General features: G+C 52.5%; 9 protein-coding genes across 9 annotated transcripts; 5 read left to right on the top strand and 4 right to left on the bottom strand.

Annotated features, from left to right (window-relative positions):
• Window positions 1–402: 402 nt before the first annotated feature.
• On the bottom strand, window positions 403–1,799 carry BO85DRAFT_362468 (glycoside hydrolase family 18 protein; the record flags this gene model as incomplete). Its single annotated transcript, XM_025655632.1, has 4 exons — window positions 403–1,058; window positions 1,196–1,430; window positions 1,498–1,570; window positions 1,621–1,799. The coding sequence occupies 4 exons, from the start codon at window positions 1,797–1,799 to the stop codon at window positions 403–405; spliced, it is 1,143 nt and encodes a 380-aa protein (XP_025519970.1).
• Window positions 1,800–4,161: 2,362 nt separating this feature from the next.
• On the top strand, window positions 4,162–5,458 carry yth1 (cleavage polyadenylation factor RNA-binding subunit YTH1). Its single transcript, XM_025653940.1, has one exon. It carries the CDS (start codon window positions 4,378–4,380, stop codon window positions 5,140–5,142), a length of 765 nt encoding a protein of 254 aa, XP_025519969.1. The 5' UTR covers window positions 4,162–4,377; the 3' UTR covers window positions 5,143–5,458.
• An 812-nt stretch (window positions 5,459–6,270) lies between these two features.
• On the top strand, window positions 6,271–7,506 carry pst2 (putative NADH-quinone oxidoreductase Pst2). Its single transcript, XM_025657587.1, has 4 exons — window positions 6,271–6,339; window positions 6,414–6,499; window positions 6,564–6,960; window positions 7,040–7,506. The coding sequence occupies exons 1-4, from the start codon at window positions 6,313–6,315 to the stop codon at window positions 7,139–7,141; spliced, it is 612 nt and encodes a 203-aa protein (XP_025519968.1). The 5' UTR covers window positions 6,271–6,312; the 3' UTR covers window positions 7,142–7,506.
• Window positions 7,507–7,732: 226 nt separating this feature from the next.
• On the top strand, window positions 7,733–10,239 carry npl4 (nuclear protein localization protein 4). The gene is made up of 5 exons (XM_025659269.1): window positions 7,733–7,978; window positions 8,046–8,176; window positions 8,266–9,739; window positions 9,818–9,929; window positions 10,100–10,239. The coding sequence occupies exons 1-5, from the start codon at window positions 7,880–7,882 to the stop codon at window positions 10,105–10,107; spliced, it is 1,824 nt and encodes a 607-aa protein (XP_025519967.1). The 5' UTR covers window positions 7,733–7,879; the 3' UTR covers window positions 10,108–10,239.
• Window positions 10,240–10,564: 325 nt separating this feature from the next.
• BO85DRAFT_389283 (uncharacterized protein) lies at window positions 10,565–12,924 on the bottom strand. Its single transcript, XM_025656741.1, has 2 exons — window positions 12,344–12,924; window positions 10,565–12,281 (listed from the first exon to the last, which is right to left on the bottom strand). Exons 1-2 carry the CDS (start codon window positions 12,494–12,496, stop codon window positions 10,860–10,862), a joined length of 1,575 nt encoding a protein of 524 aa, XP_025519966.1. The 5' UTR covers window positions 12,497–12,924; the 3' UTR covers window positions 10,565–10,859.
• A 365-nt stretch (window positions 12,925–13,289) lies between these two features.
• On the top strand, window positions 13,290–15,217 carry ppe1 (putative ribosomal protein/carboxylic ester hydrolase (Ppe1)). Its single transcript, XM_025659268.1, has 5 exons — window positions 13,290–13,765; window positions 13,847–14,352; window positions 14,446–14,536; window positions 14,591–14,844; window positions 14,938–15,217. The coding sequence occupies exons 1-5, from the start codon at window positions 13,578–13,580 to the stop codon at window positions 15,156–15,158; spliced, it is 1,260 nt and encodes a 419-aa protein (XP_025519965.1). The 5' UTR covers window positions 13,290–13,577; the 3' UTR covers window positions 15,159–15,217.
• Window positions 15,218–15,240: 23 nt separating this feature from the next.
• Window positions 15,241–18,356, bottom strand: BO85DRAFT_445458 (putative transcription initiation factor TFIID subunit). Its single transcript, XM_025659267.1, has 5 exons — window positions 18,057–18,356; window positions 17,584–17,725; window positions 17,490–17,533; window positions 16,625–17,436; window positions 15,241–16,575 (listed from the first exon to the last, which is right to left on the bottom strand). Exons 1-5 carry the CDS (start codon window positions 18,237–18,239, stop codon window positions 15,519–15,521), a joined length of 2,238 nt encoding a protein of 745 aa, XP_025519964.1. The 5' UTR covers window positions 18,240–18,356; the 3' UTR covers window positions 15,241–15,518.
• A 181-nt stretch (window positions 18,357–18,537) lies between these two features.
• Window positions 18,538–19,569, top strand: BO85DRAFT_516587 (mediator of RNA polymerase II transcription subunit 11). Its single transcript, XM_025664855.1, has 2 exons — window positions 18,538–18,694; window positions 18,859–19,569. Exons 1-2 carry the CDS (start codon window positions 18,611–18,613, stop codon window positions 19,303–19,305), a joined length of 531 nt encoding a protein of 176 aa, XP_025519963.1. The 5' UTR covers window positions 18,538–18,610; the 3' UTR covers window positions 19,306–19,569.
• On the bottom strand, window positions 19,400–20,894 carry cap2 (F-actin-capping protein subunit beta). Its single transcript, XM_025659266.1, has 5 exons — window positions 20,797–20,894; window positions 20,296–20,675; window positions 19,963–20,232; window positions 19,838–19,885; window positions 19,400–19,782 (listed from the first exon to the last, which is right to left on the bottom strand). The coding sequence occupies exons 1-5, from the start codon at window positions 20,823–20,825 to the stop codon at window positions 19,709–19,711; spliced, it is 801 nt and encodes a 266-aa protein (XP_025519962.1). The 5' UTR covers window positions 20,826–20,894; the 3' UTR covers window positions 19,400–19,708.
• Window positions 20,895–21,070: the final 176 nt, after the last annotated feature.

Raw genomic sequence — 21,070 nt, 5'->3', positions numbered from 1 at the left:
ACAGACACTGCTTAGTTACTGCATATGGTGAAACTACCCCCCCTATGAAAAGGGAGGGGCTTATCAATGAATGTAACGATTGTCTCATCTTCCCCAGCTAGGATGCTTAAGCGAGATGATTTGTCTTGTTCCAGACACAAGCCATAAGAATATCGTTCTTCTTTTTATTGTTCTCTTTTTCACTTGCTTTCTTTCTTCCGATCATTCAATCAATCAATCAATCAATCAGGATAACAATGGCTAAACAAACAGAAAGAATCAGTCACGTGTGCCTCCTTTTGGATGCCTCCCCTGGTATAACTTTTTGGCCTTTGTTTTTCTTTGTCTTGACACTCTCTTACTTTCCCTTGAACAAAAGAACTCCCGACCTTAACTATACTGACAATGAGATAGAAAGGAAAACTACATGTCATGCAATGTGTTATACCCTGTTTCAATCAGACTTCGCGGTCCCCGTGCGTCGCCTCCAATATGCCAATAGAATAGCCCACCCAGCTTCATTTTTGTGACGAATTTCGCCTTCTGCTGGACTGTTTGGGGCGTGTCATATGTGACAAACCCGCCATCACCGCCTACGCAGTATGCTGCTCCCAGACTGCTGTCGTGATGCTCCTTGGCTCCCGGTCGCGGCAGCTGGCTATAGTCGAAGACGCCGTCTTCACCGCCACAGCCTACATACCGCTGACCAACTCCACTGCTACCCAGGAACGAGCGGCCATACGCGGGGATCCCGAGAAGTAACTTCTTGGGATCGACGCCCTGGTTGAGTATGTATGAGATGGAGTTTTGGCAAGAAATCGCTGCGGGATGCTTGCTGAAGAGCTGGGCTTGATGACCCGACTGGTTCTCCCAGGGGCCCGAGAAATCATACGCCATGATATTGATCAGGTCGAGATAGAGTTGCGCCTTGGAAAGATCGATGTTGCGGAGAGCCCATGGACCGGCCGGCAGACAAGAGGCCAGAACATAACGCGGGGCCGGGAGGACTTCGCGCAGTCGCGCCAGCAGACGGATATAGTCCGATCCTTCTTGTGGGTCGGAGGGGTATTCCCAGTCCACTGTTGGGCCAGCACACGGTTGGTTAGCCTTAGGGCATGCACACAATTTTACCTTATTTTCTGCAAAGTAGATACTGACATGACGCATCCATGATGATAAGGGGGGAGGGGGAGGGGCTGGGATCCATCGCACGTACCGTCGATACCATCCAGACCAAACTGGTCCACCAGCGCCCTTGCGCTCCGAGCAAACGTCTCGGTGCGAGATTGACTGCGGGCCACTTGGGCGAAGTTCTCGCTGCCCTTGCCGCCTCCTCCGACTGAAAGAATGAGCTTCATTTTAGAATACTGCGGCTTCAGTTGCGCGAAGGCCCGCAAGCAGCCGTTAGTGCCGTCGACGGGCATTTGTGCATCGGCCCATTCGTCACTGAGCTGTTATTGGAAAGCATGTCCTGTTAGCGAGATCAGCCCCTCACAATAGGGGGAGAGGACTGGTTACATAAACGGTACCATCTTCTTTAACCCTGTGAACGAAGAAAGCAGGCTGGTTAACAACTGTCTCTGTGTATGGACTGGGACCATCAGCATGGTGCCGACTTGAGGTTACTAGTACCATGCAAACGCGTAGAAGATATGGGAAATGAAGCCCAATCGAAGGGCCGACGGAGGCTGTTTCCGGTATATCCTCCAATTGGGATAATAGGCAGCGTTCAAGAAGAAGGGCACCTCGTAGGAACTATTACTGGAGCGTTCGGCTGCTTTGCGCCGCCAGTGCGGAAAGAGGGAGGAGCCGGAGAACATGGCCGGCAGTGGTGGAGGGGGAGGGGAACAAGGTTGCAGTAGAACTAGAGGAAGGGGAAGATTGACTCTCCGAGGGCCAGGATGTGAGGTCAAAATACAGAAAAATAAGCTTAAGATCGTGATGCGAGGATTAAAGATGGAACAAGCCCCAGAATGGCCAGCGTCACGTGTGGAAGGGCTTGTTGGTTTTGGTGATGCGAATTGGGGACTTTTTGATTTGCTCCCCCCACGCGAGTATGGAGAAGGTAAGGGATCGTACGATTAGTGTGGCAGTGGGTGTTTTCTTTTTTTATTTTTCTGCTGAGGTTTCGAGCAATTTAAACCCTTTGATCTGCAGCAGGAGCAACGGGAGAGAAACACTGCAACGGAACTGATGATGGATGGACTGGCAGGAAGGAAAGAAGGCAACCAGGATGAACCAGCAACATCGGCGACAGCAACAGCAACGACAATGACAACAACAACAACGAAAGCTGCTTCTTTCGTTCCTCCGACCAAACCACGTACAACCACTTGAGTCGACCCGACGCGGTGACTACATCAGTATCATCCCACTCTTTCCATGATCCAGGTACTTGGCTTTTTCTACAACTACCCTTCCCTGTACCCTACCACGTACTACTCACGTACGTATTCTCGTTTCTAGGGTTGCAATGCGGCCGATTTGCAGGCAACATCCTATGCAGCTTTGTCATGCAGGCTGCTAAGGTTAGGGGCCTATTTCGGTCGGTTCCCCCTCCTCCATCAGCAGTGACCTGAGCTAGTCAATCAGATCAACGTCCGACGATGGGAGCATCTGATGATGACCAGCCACAGCCCCAGACACGGTCCAAACGTTGTCACCCCGCCTTTTGCTGTCCCAGGTTCCCAGGTCGGAGGAGCAGATCAAGCGATCGTGTTGATCATTGGCCGCCCCGGAACGTTCGCCCTCTTCATCTGGTGTACCAGCCAGAGGACGCGGCTGGCTAAGGTTTGTTTTTAAGGCCCGGGTCTTACCCTCTCGATACTCTCCGGTGAGATCCTGGTGCTTTGAGACCTCGCAAAAGTCCAAGGACAGTGGCGTCTGTCACTAAGCCTTCTTTCTCCAAAACCCGAATAGCTCGCGATGAGATTATAGACTCGTCGCACGGGACTATTGATTCTGACTGAGGAGAGGTCAATTCAGCGATCGACTGCTGATGCAATATATCCAGAGCAAATGCCGGGATGTATCAGCATTGCAGCGATTGGCCACAATGGGGGAGATGCTCAGTAATCCTCATGAAGTATTCGCTCGGTTGTTCCGGATCGGACTGGGGGATCGACTGGGTTGAAAAATGCAGTTTTTGCCCACTATTTTCTTATGGTTGCAGTTAGAGTTCCCACCGTCGTTGCTTTTTTTTCTTATTTTTTTCCCTTTTGCATTCGTCTGAGGGAAATGTTGGTTGTGGGGGAGACGCAGCCGCGGACGACTAACCTGTAGGACTAGTGACGCCCCATCCCCGCATGAAGGACCGCGACTCAATTACCTTGATGCTGAGTGGGAGACCTTTTCACCCATACTGAATGTGCATCTGATCCCCGAGCGAATAGGCACCGAGAACGAGGAGGGGTGAGACAATCCTCGGGTTCTTAGCGTCAAGTACACTTTTTCTCCGGCGCGTTACTCGCCAGCAACAGGAGCCGCTCCGGAGCGCCAATAACCGCGCCGGTATTGTTGCTGAAGCTATTCACTACAAGAAAAGAAGATGATGGATAAAAAAGGAGGAGGAAGCATGGGAGCATTGAGGTTGTGCTGCTCACCGGAACTGGGTTACTCCCCGGGCTATTCCCCAGTTTCCAAGTTACACTGTACAACATGCATCCTTCTCACAGTCGAGCAGGGAGTCGGGCGTCAGACCCATCGAGCAACGGACCGTGTGATCTCGTAAGTCGTAGGAATGCTCGTATGCAGGGGCAGCCAGGCTTGCCTGCGCCTGGGAAACGTACCCATTGGCCTGCTGCAACTGGGCCCGGCGCTCCCCCAGGCTGCCGTCAACCATCTACGAAAGACGGGGTACGTCTCGCTGCAGCATGGATGGCTGACTGTGCCCAAACAAGGGCGGGGAATAAGCATCGACGAGGGATCCCTCTTGGACAACCCGGATTTCACTGTAGAAGTAGCTAGTAGATGCTAACTCGAATTACGCTCTTCAGCTCTTCAGCTCTTCATGCGTTCTACCAATATTTACATGGTTCGATGGACTTCCACAATGGGATTGCTGAATAAGCATGCTATATTTGCCACCGCCTTCCTCTTCCAACATACTGCCCTTTCAAGGCTCCGAGTCGCTCGTCTGGACTCATCCGATGCCGACTAATCATTCATCATTCTCCAAGTCTGCTCTCTCACCTATATGCTTAAGTGTCTGGAGGTGCCAAACACTTTGCAAGGCAATAGGGCATAAATTGGGTCTATATTTTAGCCCACCTCAGTCATCTGATTGACTGCAAACCAAGCAAGGACCTCCGCTCAAACGTGTCGACGAGCAAAAAGCTCCTGCTCTACCTCTCGATCCTTCCTAGTACCCTCTTGTCGTTCAACACAAAACCAATCAACATGACGGCAGACGTGAGCCATGCAGCATCACGCGTGCTCACCTCCAACAGTCCCCGCGACCCGAGCTTTGATGACTTCTCCTTCGTCCCCTTCCTCCGCCAGAGCTACGGCTTCGGCCTCGCCAGTGATGTACCCGTCTGCAAAGCCTACAGCGAAGGCCACTGCCCTCTGGGACCAGCCTGTCCCGATCGCCACCCGACCCCATCGCGTGTCACCACGTCGACCACCACCGCGTCGGGACTAGCACCGTCAACCACACATGGGTCGCTGGTCTGCAAGCATTTCCTCAAGGGACTCTGCAAAAAGGGTCTCAAGTGCGAGTACCTTCATGAATACAACCTCCGCCGCATGCCGGAATGCCAGTCCTTCTCGCGGTCCGGCTACTGTCCCAATGGCGACGACTGCCTGTATCAGCACGTGCGGGAGCAGGCGCGTCTGCCCCCCTGTGAACACTACGACCGGGGATTCTGCGAGCTGGGACCCCTGTGTGCCAAGCGGCATGTTCGTCGGCGCTTGTGTCAATACTACTTGGCTGGGTTTTGTCCGGACGGCAAGGCCTGCGTGGATGCTCATCCCCGGTGGTCGGTGAACCTCCCCCGTCCGCAAATCCGGGTCGAGAAGACCGAAGAGGAGCTGGAGCGGGAACGGGCCTTGATCCGGGAGGAGCAGGAGAAGGAGAAGGAGCGTGAGAGGGAGTGGAGGAGTGAGCGTGGTCGCGGTGGAGGCTTCATGCGGGGTCGGTACCGGGGACGTGGACGCGGATAGAAGAAGAAAATGATGATGATGATGATGATGATGGTGGTGGTAGGGGAAAGGGGTTGGTTGTATTCGTTTTGCAGATTTGAGTTTACAAAATCGTCGAGATACCCAGCTGAGAGGCATGTTTACACTTATTTTACATGGTTAGATCTATCAAGGTTGCATTTGAATTGTCTTTGTCGTGTATCTGAGGATACATAGTAGGGAGACAGGAATTTGAGTGAAGGAATATGCGATAAGAATGATGATGAAGCAGAGCTGGTGCTTTAGCTTGATTAGGAATATGGTGTCTATTAGAGACGCCGGGACAATCTAATATGGGGCTGGGTACGGGAGTCGATGGACGGTCTAGCCAGACCGTGCACGGATTTCCGCTACTCAATTGCCAACTAGGTTACTGTGTAGTGTGTACACTGTATATAGGGCCAAGTGAGCGTCAGCAGCAACCCCTAACAAACAAAGAGAGAGCAGCTATTCCACAGTAGGAATGTGAGAAACTCTATTAGTCGACAGTGATTAGGTGCTATCCAAATGACATCATGACTATCAGCTCACAGAACAAGCAGATTACCCCTAGTTAGTAACTAGAAGATGAGAAAGCAAATTGTCAGAATTTCCTAATCTTTATCCGGGGTCCTTCAATTCCCAAAAAGAGGAGGGATCAAACCCGTGCCGCCAAAGGTGTCACCATTGCTTGTTCCCACGGGGAGGAGAGGAGAGGCGAGGAGGGGCTTATGAGATGGTGAATAAGAGATCATTCAGCGCCAGTCGAGTCCATCCGAGCTCCATTTGTCAATGATCCGTAAGGCTCCACAATTAAGACTGATTGGATGGCATCACGCCGAGTGGCTCCGGGACTCCACTTCTAGGTACCTTGGGACCAATCATCGAGTCAGGGAGAAAGGGTCCGTACGGGAAGAGGCGAACGGTAGTAATCGATTACGGATGCTTGCCAAACGCTGAGTGAGAAGCTGCTGCTTTGAGTTGCGGAGCTCCTCAACCACAGTACCTTTACCCCCCCCTTCCTCTCGAGGCTATAAAGTCTGGCCACCATGGCCGGACCCATTCGCTTGTCTTTTTCTTCTTTTCATCAGAAGCAACCTCTTCCTCCTTCGTGCCCTTCTTCTCTCTCTCTTTTTTCCCCCTCCAGGTTCACCCCACCACCCCACCATCACCATGGCTCCCAAGATCGCTATCGTCTTCGTATGTGATATCCCACCGTTTTGTGACCTCAACATATTAGAAATCCGCAGGACTAATGGGCCAATTAATCACAGTACTCCATGTACGGCCACATCCTCAAGCTGGCCGAGGCTGAGAAGAAGGGTATTGAGGCTGCTGGCGGTTCCGCCGACATCTTCCAGTATGTCAATAGCTGCAACTGAAGTTCATCGCAATTGTCCCGGTGACTAACCTATACCGTCTAGAATCGCCGAGACCCTCTCCGACGATGTTCTGGCTAAGATGCACGCTCCCCCCAAGTCCAGCTACCCCATTGCTGAGGCCAACACCCTCCTTGAGTACGACGCCGTTCTCTTCGGTATCCCCACTCGCTACGGTAACTTCCCCGCTCAGTGGAAGGCCTTCTGGGACCGCACTGGTGGTATCTGGGCCTCCGGTGGCTACTGGGGCAAGTACGCTGGTCTCTTCGTTTCCACCGGTACCCAGGGTGGTGGTCAGGAGTCCACCTGCCTTGCTGCCATGAGCACCCTCGCCCACCACGGTTTCGTCTACGTTCCTCTCGGCTACAAGACCGTCTTCGCCCAGCTGTCCAACCTCAACGAGGTTCACGGTGGTAGCGCCTGGGGTGCTGGTACCTTTGCTGTAAGTTTTTCTCTTCCAAAAACCGACACCGGACCGTTTCTATTGGCGACAATATACTGATGACTTTTCTTTTCTACAGGGTGCCGACGGCTCCCGCCAGCCCAGCGCTCTCGAGATCGAGGTTGCTGAGGCCCAGGGCAAGGCCTTCTACGAGCACGTTGCTGCCCACAACTTCGCTTGACTACATGGTAGCGAGCAGGCCAAGTCGGAGTCGCAGCCTGCGGCGGCCGCAGCAGCGTCGCAAAAACAGACGACTCAGACTCCGAAATCCCAGCCTGCGCCAGCCAAGAACGGTCAGGGCACTCAGGGAGCGAGTGATGCAGACAAGAGTAACGAGGGACCATGTGGTTTGCCTAAGAAGTGCACCATTATGTAAATCGATTTGCACTTGATACCCTGCAGTTTCATTCGTGCCTTGCTTTGCTTTGACCGGGTTGGATTGGATACTGGCGTTTAATTCGGAGGACTGGGTCTGTTGTTGTTGTGATGCTATTTCCATAATATAAATAGAACAGAATCATAATAAATGAATATACACTTATAAATATATATAAATATACATCTCTTGACTTGAAAGTATGTGTAATCAAGAACAAGCTATGGATGCGTCGACAAGGGAAGTATCTGGATTACCAAAGATACACCATTTGTCAGCGGAGATGAGACCGCGGGGTGGTACCAGGCGGTAACGGCGTGCAATGACGATAGAGCTCCCGCTGCCGCCTTAATCGGCTCTCCAAGCTCCCTCAACTCTCTCTCTCTCTCTCTCTCTCTTTCAACTTCTCTCTCCTCTCTCCCCCTCCCGCCCTCGGCCATGATCTGATGAGTTTGATGAGTTTGATGAGTGTTACTTAAGCCGCACAAACATTGATTCAACTCTATTATTCAGTCCAACCCTTTCTTGCTAGGGTGTCACACTATGGCGTCACGCACGATCGTACTGAGGTTCGAAAGCCGCAACGGCCAGTTCCGGTTGACGGTCAACCCGCAAGAACTGTTCCCGTCTCTGCAGCCACAGGTGTGTTTCCTGTACCTTATGGCGTAGTACTCAAAGCTCGAATGAGTGCTTATATGCCCTCTTCTAGATCCTAGAACGCCTCCCTCCGAACGTCGATCCCTCATCTATCACTCTCTCCAACCGGCCCATCGGCACCGGTGGTGAAGAAAGACTTCTTAACAGTTTAGATGGCGTGGGTTTGGACAAAGTTGGTTTGAAGTGAGTTGAGACCCGCATGTTTGACAGATTCTGCGCCGCTCTAGGTTACCTGTCACAGCTACTAACACTGCCCAATTCTTTCCTGTCAGGCACGGCGATAAGCTCTTCATCGGGTATCAAGAAAACCAAGGACAACAGAATGGCACAGCCAACGGCCACATAACCCCCAGCGCGGGTGAAGCTTCGCGACGTCTAAATGGAGCTCCCGTGCCCCAAAGCGAAACGGTAACCTTCCGCCCTCCGCGGCCGACCTCGCCTACAGCCACGATCAAGAACCCTTGGGACGTGGTGCAACAATCGCCGCTAGATGATATGCTGGACAAGAAGGATGGGAAGATCAAGCGAGGCCTGGATACGAAGTTCTGCCGACACGGCCCCAAGGGAATGTGCGATTACTGCATGCCGCTCGAGCCCTACGACCCCAAGTATTTGGCGGAGAAGAAGATCAAACACCTCTCGTTCCATTCGTACCTGCGGAAAATCAACGCCTCGACCAACAAAGCCGAACTCAACAGCTCGTTCATGCCCCCGCTCAGTGAGCCGTATTACCGCGTACGGCGAGACTGTCCCTCTGGACACCCGCAGTGGCCGGAGGGCATTTGCACCAAGTGCCAGCCGAGTGCGATCAGTCTGCAGCCTCAAGAGTTCCGGATGGTGGACCACGTGGAGTTCTCCTCGCCGGATCTCATTAACTCGTTGCTCGACTTTTGGCGGAAGTCGGGCGCTCAACGGTTAGGGTTTCTCTACGGTACCTATGAGGAGTATAAGGAGGTTCCGCTGGGTGTGAAAGCCGTGGTCCAGGCCATCTATGAGCCACCGCAAGTGGATGAGGTGGATGGAGTTACGCTCCATGAATGGCCCAACGAAAAGGAGGTGGACGAGGTTGCACATCTATGTGGTTTGGAGAGGGTTGGCGTAATCTTTACGGACCTACTGGACGCAGGTCGTGGAGACGGTTCGGTGATTTGCAAACGACACATCGACTCCTACTATTTGTCCTCCTTGGAGATTGCTTTTGCGGCGCGGTTGCAAGCGCAACACCCGAAGGCCACGAAATGGAGCCGAACAGGCCGCTTCGGCTCGAATTTTGTCACCTGTGTGCTGAGTGGCGACGAGGAGGGCGCCATTGCAATCAGTGCTTACCAGGCGTCAGTAGCGGCCGTCGAGATGGTCCGCGCGGACATTGTTGAACCATCGGCAGAACCCTCTGTCATGCTGGTGCAATCCGAGGACGACGACACCGAGAACAAGTCGCGGTATATCCCCGAAGTCTTCTATCGCAAGATCAACGAGTACGGCATCAGCGCTCAGCAAAACGCGAAACCCAGCTTCCCCGTCGAGTACCTCCTGGTCACCTTGACACACGGTTTCCCAACGGACGCCTCCCCCCTATTCACCGACAGCAGCTTCCCCATCGAGAACCGCGAAGTCATCGGCGAAAGCCAAGAGCTCATCCACGTGGCGAAGAAGCTAGTAACCCACGGCGACCCGGACAAAGCAATCCGGGCCGTCTCGGACTTCCACATGCTGTGCTTCCTGCACTCCCTGTCGACATTCAACAAGGTAAACCCTCATCGCCTACATGACTTCCTTCCATTCAGGAGCAAACCGTCCTAACCAAACCCACCCACCTTCTCACAGGACGAAGAAGCCCTACTATGCCGCGTCGCGACGCAACGTGCCCCCGCAGATGGCCTGCAGCTGATCAACACCTCTGGATGGGCTACCCTGGTGACCATTCTTCAGGAAAGTGGTGAGCGCCCCCCTAAGCGCCCCTGGCTGCCCACACCCGAGCCTTACCCGCCACGTTCAGTGCCCTACAACCCCGGAAAACGTTCCCTCCCCTCTTCTGCCTCTTCCTCCTCTCATCTCAGGCCCGAGTCTCCCAAATCTGAAAGTGAACGTCTTGCTAAGAGGTTTAAGGGAGCTAGTCTAGAATGAAATTCTTTTGTTGACTAGTCCGATGACCGAATCCCAACCTATCCCAAATCTCCTTCCGTCTATCTCTATATCCTACCTCTTTCTGCCTGTCCATCACTATGTCACTCTGTGTCTCGGGCTCCATCTCAACCTCAACCTCAACCGCAACGTCTCAGTCAGCACCATTCTATATCGAACATCTCCTACTTCCAATACATATACAATCGTTTGCCCATGCCGCACATGCGTGTACCCAAAGCGGAGGACGAGCCGGAGAAAAGGGCATGGGAATTAACAAGGGAAGGAAGGAATGGAAATTGGGGAAAGGGGGAAGCCGGGGAAATCGGGAATATATTTACAAACTATAGCATGGTGCATTCAAGCCACTTGAATATGAACTATACTCCCACTTATCAATACGTGGGATACTTACATTGACTCTGCCTCTATTACTTTCATGATCATACTCATGTCAATGCTATATTCTTGGGGTAGTTGGGTTACATGGAATAGAACAATGATTGGGCTGAGTACGTATCATATGGTACATATAGTACAGTATGGAAAAATAACAACATAATGTATCGTCAATTTCGTAAGATCGTGCAGAGTTTCAAACACGAGGTTGTAAGAGATAAAGTGACTAGATATGTGAAGAGATATGAATATCACGAGCCGAGAAAAGGGGGAAAGCAAACACGAACACAATACGAAAAAAAAGAAAGGAAGAAGAACAGAAGTGATATTAAAAGGAATACAATCCCTACTCATCCTTCTTGACCAATTCACCCAATCTCTTCTCAATAACTCTCCTCCCCTCCACATCGCGCCAAACCTCATGTGGCGCCCCCTTCACAATATCAAAGTTCTTGAGATTCTTCGTAATCTTCGTCAACTCCTCCTGTCTCTTCGCCCACTTTTCACTCTTCCGAACTTCAATACCCGAGCTAATCACCACGAGTGGCGTATCCGCCATCTGGACATGTCTGGCCGTCTGGATCTCCGAGGAGGTCATCGACTCAGCAACAAGGTTCTCCTGTAATTTCGCCTTGACGATCTTCCCCGTTTGGTAGGAGCTGCGGCCGTAGACGCGGTCTTCGCGCGTGCGTCCCTTGAAGATGGCTCCGGCGATACGGTCCAGTCCTAGCGGGGTGAAGATGCCGCGAAGCCAGAGCGTGAAGCCGCGGCCCGGGGAGCCGATGTTACTGAGGTAGTCTTCGTGGAGGCTGTCGATCAGAACGATTCCAGAGATCTCGAGCAGGTGGCGACTGGCGAAGATGCGGCTGTAGATGCCACCAACGCTGGCCGAAACGAGGATCCAGGGGCCCTCTTCGCCGGCGAGAGCGAGAGCCTCGGATAGGGCATCTGCTGCCATGCCGGCAGAGAAGGGGGAGGGCGCGTTGTCGGACCAGCCGAAGCCGGGACGATCCCAGTAGCAGTAACGAGGGATGAGGCCGGACTGGTATGCATCGTGGATGAATGGCTGCAGGGTATGTTCGACGGGCCAGTCGCCACCTTCGATGAGGACCGTCGGGGTGTCATTCTGAAGACTGTGGGTAGTGTTACCGACGCAGTGGAGGTGGACTTGGTAGCTGTCGCCGTTGACGTAGTATTTCTTGCCGGGGGCAGGGAGGGATGCATCGCGGGCGCGAAGGATCAAGGTGGCGGTAAACAGGATGACAATGATAGCGAAAATGACCAGGAAGACGGTCTGAATGAGAACAGCGACCCATTCGCGCAGGGGACGGCGGGTTTCCGGCCGCCCTGTCAGACGCTCCTCTTCCTCCCGCTTACCCCATGCCACGGAGTGGTTCTGGACGATAGTATAGAGAGAGATGAAAGCTGCCCAGACTACCGATGCGACTCCCACCCAGCCTTCTTCAAGCCGGATGCGAGGGACGGCTAGAGTAAGGATCATGTCGATGAGGAGGAAGATGGCGATGATGATACCGGATACGGACATGGGTTTCGACGGGATAGCGAAGAACAGGAGTCCAAGCAGGAGATACCCGGTTGTCAGAGTCGTGTAGGCGAAACTGAAGAATCCGGATCCGCGCGAGTGCATCATGGGTGGACTGACGAAGAGGGAGACGAGAAGGAAGGTCCACCAGATGAAGCTGATAGCGAGGAAGAGGGAGGAGAGGCCTCGTAGGGCTCGGATGCCCCAGAGGTTGTAGGGAGAGACCTGGCGAGCCTGGTGTTAGCCATAATCTACGTGAAGGTGAGGTGTTTCTATGTGAAGCTCACAGCAGGGTCATCAGGGCTCAGATAGGCCGGGGGCTCGCGCGGGAGCAGTCGTGTGCGCTCATCTGGCTCATCGTGTCGTCGCTCATCCTCTCGATCGCGCTGCTCGCCGGTCCTGTCAGACTCGTCGCTTCGTCTAAATTTAAGGGACACCATTGTGCTTTCCTTCACCCTGGTGCTCTATAGAACATAGAACGATAGGTGCGGGGGCGAGATGGGTCGTGATAAGAAACGAAGGCGCGACATCGATCGGGATGCCGAAGGAGAGAGTCATGAGGCAGATGTTGACGTCACGGCATGGCAATGGCTGGATAGTGGAACCGGGAGGGCCCCAAAAGCACACAAGAAGGGGATCCATGATGGTTGCGAGCATCACCGGCTGGCATCTGGCTGGCGGCAATGCTCAGCCGTGACGTCACGGCAGGCTTATGTCACCGTCATGGACACAATATCATCACCGCCATTTGCTGGTGCAGGATGGAGAGTAAATGGTAAGGATGAGAAGGTGAGACAATAGATGGGCAGGATTGGAATTGCAAGGTATAGGTGCATGGTGGGAGAAGACAATCCTCTTTGAATGTATCAATAAATTAAGAACAAAGAGAAAAGCAGGAAGTACACAATTAGCGCGTCGATCCATCAGGCACACGCCTGGTCAGCTGACCTGCCGCACCGTGGGGAAACCCATCCTGGTGCATACTTGTTGTATATTATCTAGAATATAATTTAGAGTATAATTGTGGATAGACAATCAATTTCACTCTATACAGACCCCAGTTGATAAGACCGATGACCCACTGGGAAAAGGATCCCTGGAAAAAAAATGTGATCTGCAAAATACCATCAAGTATCATCAGTCAATACAATACGGTATGTACGGTATCAGCCATCTTGGTATGCAGCAAATCCATTCCTCCGTCAGCATATCTTTCTATAAGTCCTCTTATACTTTAGACATATTTTCTACTGTAACAAAAAAAGAACTCCATATCCAATCTACAGATCCTACATCTGGACCATAGTGGTGCCAATAGCACATACGCCTATCATTCCCCTCCAGATCTACTCACCCGCCACTAAACATCCCCTCCATCAACCGCATGATCCACTCGCCAGCTCCAGCTCCAACTCCCGATTCAAGCTCCTCTCCAATGTCAACATCCACACCTCCAAGCCTAGAGCTGATCCTATTCACAACCCCATCTACTTATCTACCCAGTAAACCTGTGCAGCCTTCATGAGCGAGCTGCAAAAGTCTTTTGCCAAGTCCAGACTGGCCAAGCTGCCTCTCCAACCGCCAACCGGGCCGTCCATGCAACCCCTCGACGAGGAGGTCAGTCACGACGATGACTCTTCCTCGACCTCATCAACAGGGACAATAGTTCCCTCACCCAGCAGACAACTGTTCGCAAGGCCAGGACGCGGGTGCGTATAACCCTCACACCGCCGCCTCTCCCCCCCCACAGTTCAGTATCTAGCGATCACCAAACTAACACACTTTATCAGATCCGTCCAACAAACAACCCTCCCCTGGACAGACTACTTCACCCAGGAGCTCTATCTCACACAAATAGACACACCCAACAACACTAAGATCACTCACCATGTCTACCTCACACCACCAGCAGACTCCTCCAGTCCTCTCTTCGTCATGCACCACGGCGCCGGCTCATCCGGTTTATCATTCGCCGCATGCGCCGGCGAGATCCGCAAAATCATCCCCAAAGCCGGCATCTTGTCCATAGATGCACGCGATCACGGCAGCACGGCAGTTACCCACGCCTCAGACGAGGACGGGGGCGAGGGCATCGAGCTAGATCTAAGCCTCGAGACGCTCAACCGGGACCTCGTCTTCGTGGTCCGCGAAACCCAGTCCCGAATGGGCTGGGAGAGTCTCCCCGATCTGGTCCTTGTCGGCCATAGTCTAGGTGGTGCGGTGATCACCGATGTAGCCAGACAGGGCGAGCTGGGAAGTAAAGTACTAGCATATGCAGTTTTGGATGTTGTAGAGGGTAAGCCGGCCTTCACCTCATCTCATCAAGCAAACTACAAGCAAAGGAGGATAAAAAAAAAAAAAAAAAAAAAACACTAACGGCAAGGACCAGGATCCGCCATGGATGCCCTTCAAAGCATGGAAACCTATCTCATGACCCGCCCCTCGCGCTTCCCATCCATCACTTCGGGAATAGAATGGCAGTAAGTGATCAACCAAACCCTTCCACACTCATTTACTTAAATCAGACTGTAAAGCACCCGCTCGCGCACAATCCGCAACAAAACCTCCGCCCGCGTCTCTGTCCCCTCCCTCCTCTACGAAGATCCCAACTCACCCGACCCCTCCAAACCCTGGATCTGGCGGACCAATCTCTCCGCCACGAAACCCTTCTGGGAGAACTGGTTCGTTGGTCTTAGTCGCAAGTTTCTCGATGCTCGTGGTGGGAAGTTACTCCTCCTAGCGGGGACAGATCGTCTCGATAAGGAGTTGATGATTGGGCAGATGCAAGGTGCGTATACTCCCCCATCCTATTCCTCTTATCTACCTAGGTTACTTTTGAAACTGTGTTGAGTGGATGATATGCTAATATCGATATCTGCAGGTAAATACCAACTACAAGTCCTGCCGGAAGCAGGCCATTTCATCCAGGAAGATCAACCGGCCAAGACGGCGCAGATTTTGGTAGATTTTTATAAGAGAAATGACCGCAGTGCCTTGGTTTTGCCGCCTAAGGTGGCGGATTTGCAGGCTTCAGCGGCGATGAAGAAGGGGGGTGGGAGTGGTGCTGGTGCTAGTGCTGGGGGGTTGTTTAAGAAGATATAACTATACTATACTATACTAGATGTTGAATATAAGTCTAAGATTATTTTATGCTGTATAAAGTGGTGATGTCCTAGGAGGGATGTCCTGTTTCAAAGTAGCTGTATTGAGTATTTGAGATAGAAATAGTAACTAGTAGTAGGATCTTTCCATCCTGGATTAAATACAATGCCGCCACCAACACCAATGCCCACCGTCAATGCCCCCAAAGACGCCACATGCTACCGAGTATCCTGCCCATGAATGTGGAATAAGAAGACAGGAAATCGTATTGAACGAAGAACAGAAAGATGATATAGATCAATGCGGAAAAGAAGAAAAGGAATAAAGGGTATCTGGCGCTATTGCATATACGTCCCTCACTCAAGGAAGATAGGCGCCCCCGGCAATGATCAAATTCATATTCGTAAACTTCACCTTGTAGACCGGGCTCTTCTTCGTAGGAAAAGCGCTGATCTGGTCGGGCGTCACCACGACATCCTTGCCCTTCTTCTTGCCCATACCCGGGGCGACCGCACTTGAGGTTTGCGTAGTGCTGGGTGCTGGCTGGTTGCTGCCGTCGACCTTGGTGCCTGCGCCGCCCTCGCCGACGACACGGCCCTGGGAGGGATCCTGAGCCGGGCCCGTCACATCCCACACGCGGACAGTGCCATCAGCACCACCGGAGACTAGGACGGTTGACTCGACGCTCCAGCTCAGGGACCAGATTCCGCCCTTTCCGTGACCACGCATGCGCTTCAGTAGTCGGCCAGGAGCCAGGTCCCACAGTAGGATGGATCCTTGGTCATCTGCGGATGCGAGGAGCTTTCCATCGCGGCTGCATGCCAAAGCAGTAATGTTGCCAGTGTGTCCGGTGAACATGCGGACTGCATTTCCCGTGGTAACGGCCCACATGCGGACCGTGTGGTCGGAGCTACCGGTGAAGACGTACGCCGAGTTGGGGTGGAAGCAGATGCAGTCAACATCTTGGTCGTGACCGACAAAGATGCGCTGTTGGCGGATATGATCCGTAACCCACAGGCGGGCAGTCTTATCGTGTCCGCCAGAAACGAAGTAATGGCCGTAGGGGCCCCACTGAAGGTCCCAAACCGGCTGGTCATGGCCCTTGTAGACCACCATGCACTGCCAAAGGTCCAAGGACCAGAGACGGATGGTCTTATCTGCGGACGACGAAAGCAGCCAGCGCGCATTCGTCGGGGCGACGGCATTGTCCGTCTTGGTAATCGATGGTGCAAATGCCACTGAATAGACCGGTCCGGAATGTCCGATTAGACGGCGAGAGTTAGAAGGTGGAGTATCATCCACGTTGTCGTAGGTCGATTGAATTTTCTTGCCATCCATGCTCCAGACCCGGATGTATGACTCCTGCATACCAGCTGCGACGAGCATAAGATCATCCGAAAAGTCCAAACAGTTGATTCTGTTGATTGTTAGTCAAGACCTAGTACCAATGAAACCATGTTACCTACCCATCATAGGTGTTGTGGAAGGTGAACATGCAGACGCTCACAGCGGGACCCACGCCACCAGTTCTGCCCTCAATCCTGAATCTGTCGCGGTTCTCCTTAACCTTCTGAATCTCTATAGCCACATCTCGAGCAGTTGACGGAGGATATGGGATATCAGCTCGAGTTGGAGCTTCTTCATCCTCTTCCTTCTTGATCATCTGGTCAAACTCTTGAATCAGAGTGTTTTGACCTGGGCCTGGAGGGTTCTTCGCATCCTCATCCGCCAGCTCGCCCCTCACATCTGTCTCGAGGGCTTGCTCCAGGGGGAGCTTTCCTAGCTTAAGCCTGGGCAGAGTTCCCGCCATGTTCGGGTTGTCTCCAGTGTATGCAGAGCCAGGGTGGTGCCCAGGAATGCCTTCATCTTCACTGGGGAATGTCTGACCGTCTGTTTGACCCAGCATCGCAGCAAAACTAAATCTATCGTCCGCGGTACGCTCTTTGGTGATGATAGTACAATAACTGCTTAGGATGGCAGTCATATCTGAGCCACCCTCTTTCTGCTTGCTTTCCAGGAACTGCATGAGGTTCGAAAAGGCGGGGTTGCTGAGAACCAAACGGTACTTGTTTGTACGATATAACTTGGCGGTTGAATTGGCTTGCACATGCTCTGGCAAGCTGATTGGCTCCAATGCCCGCACATCTTCTGTGTGCTCAGGCAAGAAGAGGTTCTTGTTCAGATCAAAGAACTGCTTGGCATCCTGCGGCTTGAAGGAAGACACCATGTTGATGAAGGTGTATACGAATAGCGGCCAGAGGACACGTCTCAGTTCAGGCTTTAGAACGTAAGTATGAATCCGATACATGTGAGCAGGATTCTGCTTCTTACCTTGTAAAGATCCAAGTTGTCTTCAACCCAAACCTTGAGCAAGTCTACGTACTGTGAGCACTGTTTCGTATCATCAAGACCGAAAAGGACTTACCAAAACCCATCCTGTACTTGGGTCGTGCATCTTCGCCAAGAGGGGGCATAGGAGGACGGCCATCGATTTCTTGATGTGCCGACTCAATACGTAGCATGGCCTCCGTACGACTATAGCCCTTCTTCGCAAGATAATCGATGACCTGGAAACTGTTAGCACAAGCGTTGACATATAACATGACAGCATGATGCGCAATAGTAGCAATATACGACCGACATGATAGACGGCAAGGTTGGATGACAAAGAGAAAGCTTGGACAGCAAACGTAGGCATTCCCATACCCCCTCAGTGAGTGTAAAAGACAATCACAACTGACTCAGTTCATAATCATTACCAAGCAATGTGCGTAAAGCATACGCCGGGGTAACACACCACCCTATCACACCGCAGTCCAGGCACAGGCACATGACGCAATGAAACACAGTACACCACAACAACAAACATAGATATTACAAAATCAATTGATGACTTACTATTTGATTGAGGTTCTGCTGCGACATCGGACCACCGGGAGGCGGCGGCGGAGGCGCAGGAGGACCCGGAGTGACAGGCCCGGCGTTGGTCATGGGCTGCTGAGGAGGCATAGACATGCCACCACCGGGCCCCATGCTTCCACTTCGGGGAGCAGGGCTGGGGGCCCCGCCTGGCGCAGACATCGCGCTTAAACGATCAGATACAAATCAATCTGTAGCCTCAGATGTAGAGAGAGGAGAGTGAGCGGATGAGACGGGATAAATGGCGAGTCGCAAGTGCCAGCAGGGTGACGGCAGGACGAGGCGCGCAAGTATTCACGGGAGGTTTTGAAGTTCTGATATCGCACTATCGCGCTTCAGGCCTAGCGCGTCGGGCCCCGGCTGAGGTAAGCAGAGTTCCCCGGGTTGGGTGGGCACGTGACGGAGCTTGTTGGTTGCAGGCCCAGATCGAGTAGTTACTCCATCGCCAATTCTGCCCGTCACTTCTACTTAACTACTTCCTTCTGCTGGCAGCCTGGAACATCAACAAAGAAATAAAACCAAGACCAAACAAAATGACAGATGTCAAAGACACCCGCAAGCCAGACCAAGTCTTTACATCAGCGGATCGAATCCGGCAATTGAATGAAATAGACAAGGTGAGTTTAAGAGAAAAGAAATAGAGGCCCGGGATTATTCCCCGCGCGACACCACCGAAATGCTACTTTGCTAGCGATAGATACTCAACATCCCCGCTACTACATTATTCATATTATGTCATTGGCTTTCTTCCACCCTCACTAATCGCCGCAAATCACTACAGGATGTGGCCAAGCTAATTCATTCCGCGGGTCTCGCAATCCAAGCCCTGACCAACGCTCGGTCGGGCGAGTCACCTTCGGACAATTCTCTCGCATCCCACCAAGCCCGCTTCAAGGAGGCCACTTCGCAATACTTCGCCCTCCTTTCGTCCATTGATGTTCGACTCCGTCGTCAGGTGTATGCTCTGGAAGAGGCGTCTATTCTTGCGCCGGACACAGCGTCGAGAGCGGAGAATCTACCTGGTGCGAGCAGTGGTGGAGTAGCGGGCGCATCATCGAACCCGCTCGATGTTAGTTGGCTTAACAGTCGGAAGGATACGGTGGGTAAGGATAAGGAGGCAGAGCTGTGGGCTGCTGCGAGGGAGTTCGTGGAGCGGATTAGCAAACCGGCGTCTGTGAGCTCGGGAGCGAAGACAGAGGGCGAGCAGGAGAAAATGGAGGTTGATTAGACGCCATTGATGTTGGGATGATTTACGAAATTTTGATAAGGCTTGGTCCTTGTATTGGCGAATTATGGTGATTGCTCTACTATCTGGAGTTCTGTACCATATCTTGCCATGTGGTTGCAGGTGGAGCTAAGCGGACAGCCTGTCTATGATACCCAAATTTATTGAATGTATTGGCAATTGATTTTGCATTATGCAATGAAGAGTTGCTCGCGGGAATGGCTGGCCAGGCCATCACAGAAAATGGTGCTTACAACGCACAATCACATAACGCCTGCAGTTCATCGTATACGAGTAATATTGGGATCCCCAGGAACCTTGAGCTCGAAGTACATACAACAAATGTAAATGAATAACAGCCTCTAAAACGACGCTATAATGGCTTCCTTAACTGACAAACAGACGACTAGCTGTGCATAGACCGGATCATCTCCAGGTGGGTAGCCCGATCTCTGTTCGACTCGGACAAGGAAGGGAGACCTGTTCCGCTTATTAGCATGAAATTGCCCGCCAGCTGATTAGACTCTGCACTTACTCCGAAGTTCACCCACAACATCCTTAGCCTTGCCGAAGTATACCTCCTCTGTAAGAACAGTTCGATTAGCAATCAGCCCAGTAACGTAACAACACTCGCTTCACGGCCGCAAAGGGAAGACATACGCAGCAAGTTCCTCATCTTCAACTCCATGTCCTCAACAAGCCGACCAACATTGGCGACGTGGCTCGCATCCGATTCGACGGGCAGATCCACCTCCACCTGACGGGTCATGTTACCGCTCAGGTCCATCTCACCCAAGGACTCGGATTCATTAGCCAAGTGCAAGATGACAGTGCTAGTCAGCTTGTAGTGGGACATGCGCGCTCTGTCGGTAGCCTCGAAGACGTGGATACTGTCCCATTCTCCTGAGCTCTTAGCACCTGGTGTAACTCCTATACAAAACAGGATGTTAGCTTGAATTGCCAGTCTAAAGTAACAAGACAGCACTCGCTCACCCTTCTTCAACAGTATAACACCGGCGAATCCATCGTCCAAGTCCCAAAAGTACACGCTGCCTACTCCACCCTCGTAGTACAGCTCACGGTAGACATCGAATGCCTCGTTGGCGGCAACCTCGAGCTTTCTCACTCTCTCACTGGGCACGGTTCCATCTTCCAGCGGGGGGTCGAACTCATTGCTCCAGGGCGACCGGTAGCTATCTCCGTCGCGGTTGTAGTCACAGAGGAGGTAGTCGCGGTCTGTCTTGGGGCACTTGCGGATCTCTAAGGGCTGATCGACAGAAGAGAGGAGGTCCTCGGTCAGATCGGGGACGATGGAGGTGATTGCCTGGAGGTTTTGCTTCGTATCGCGGGGGTTGAGGCGCCGGAGCAGGTCCCTGGAAGCAGGTATGATGGTCAGCGGGAGGCAGCAAGCGGGGTCGATGGCGTGGATCGGTCGCCTCCAGAGACTAGGCAGGCTTCATAGTATTGGAGCAAAGCCAAAACTGCAGCACTTACAGTGCACTGTCGAATTGAGCGTCAGCCATGATGATGATATGCTGAAATGTGTCTGATTGTGGTTGAGTCTGTCTACTGTTTAGGCACGGGTTCCGCCGTTCTCCAATGCGATCCGCCGCCCCCTAGGTTATTTCCCCATCGGGAATGTGGTGGGGCTACTGCCACACCAGGCCGCCCTCCCCGCCTGCCTATCAAGGTAAGTTAGACTCTATCGCTGGCAGATCATCACCGCCTTTTGAATCAGCCTACATTAGGAGGCTCATCTGACCATTCC

This window comes from Aspergillus piperis (genome assembly GCF_003184755.1).
Source record: "Aspergillus piperis CBS 112811 unplaced genomic scaffold BO85scaffold_2, whole genome shotgun sequence".
Taxonomy (NCBI): Eukaryota; Fungi; Ascomycota; class Eurotiomycetes; order Eurotiales; family Aspergillaceae; genus Aspergillus; species Aspergillus piperis.
This window is presented reverse-complemented; position numbering and strand designations above follow the sequence as displayed.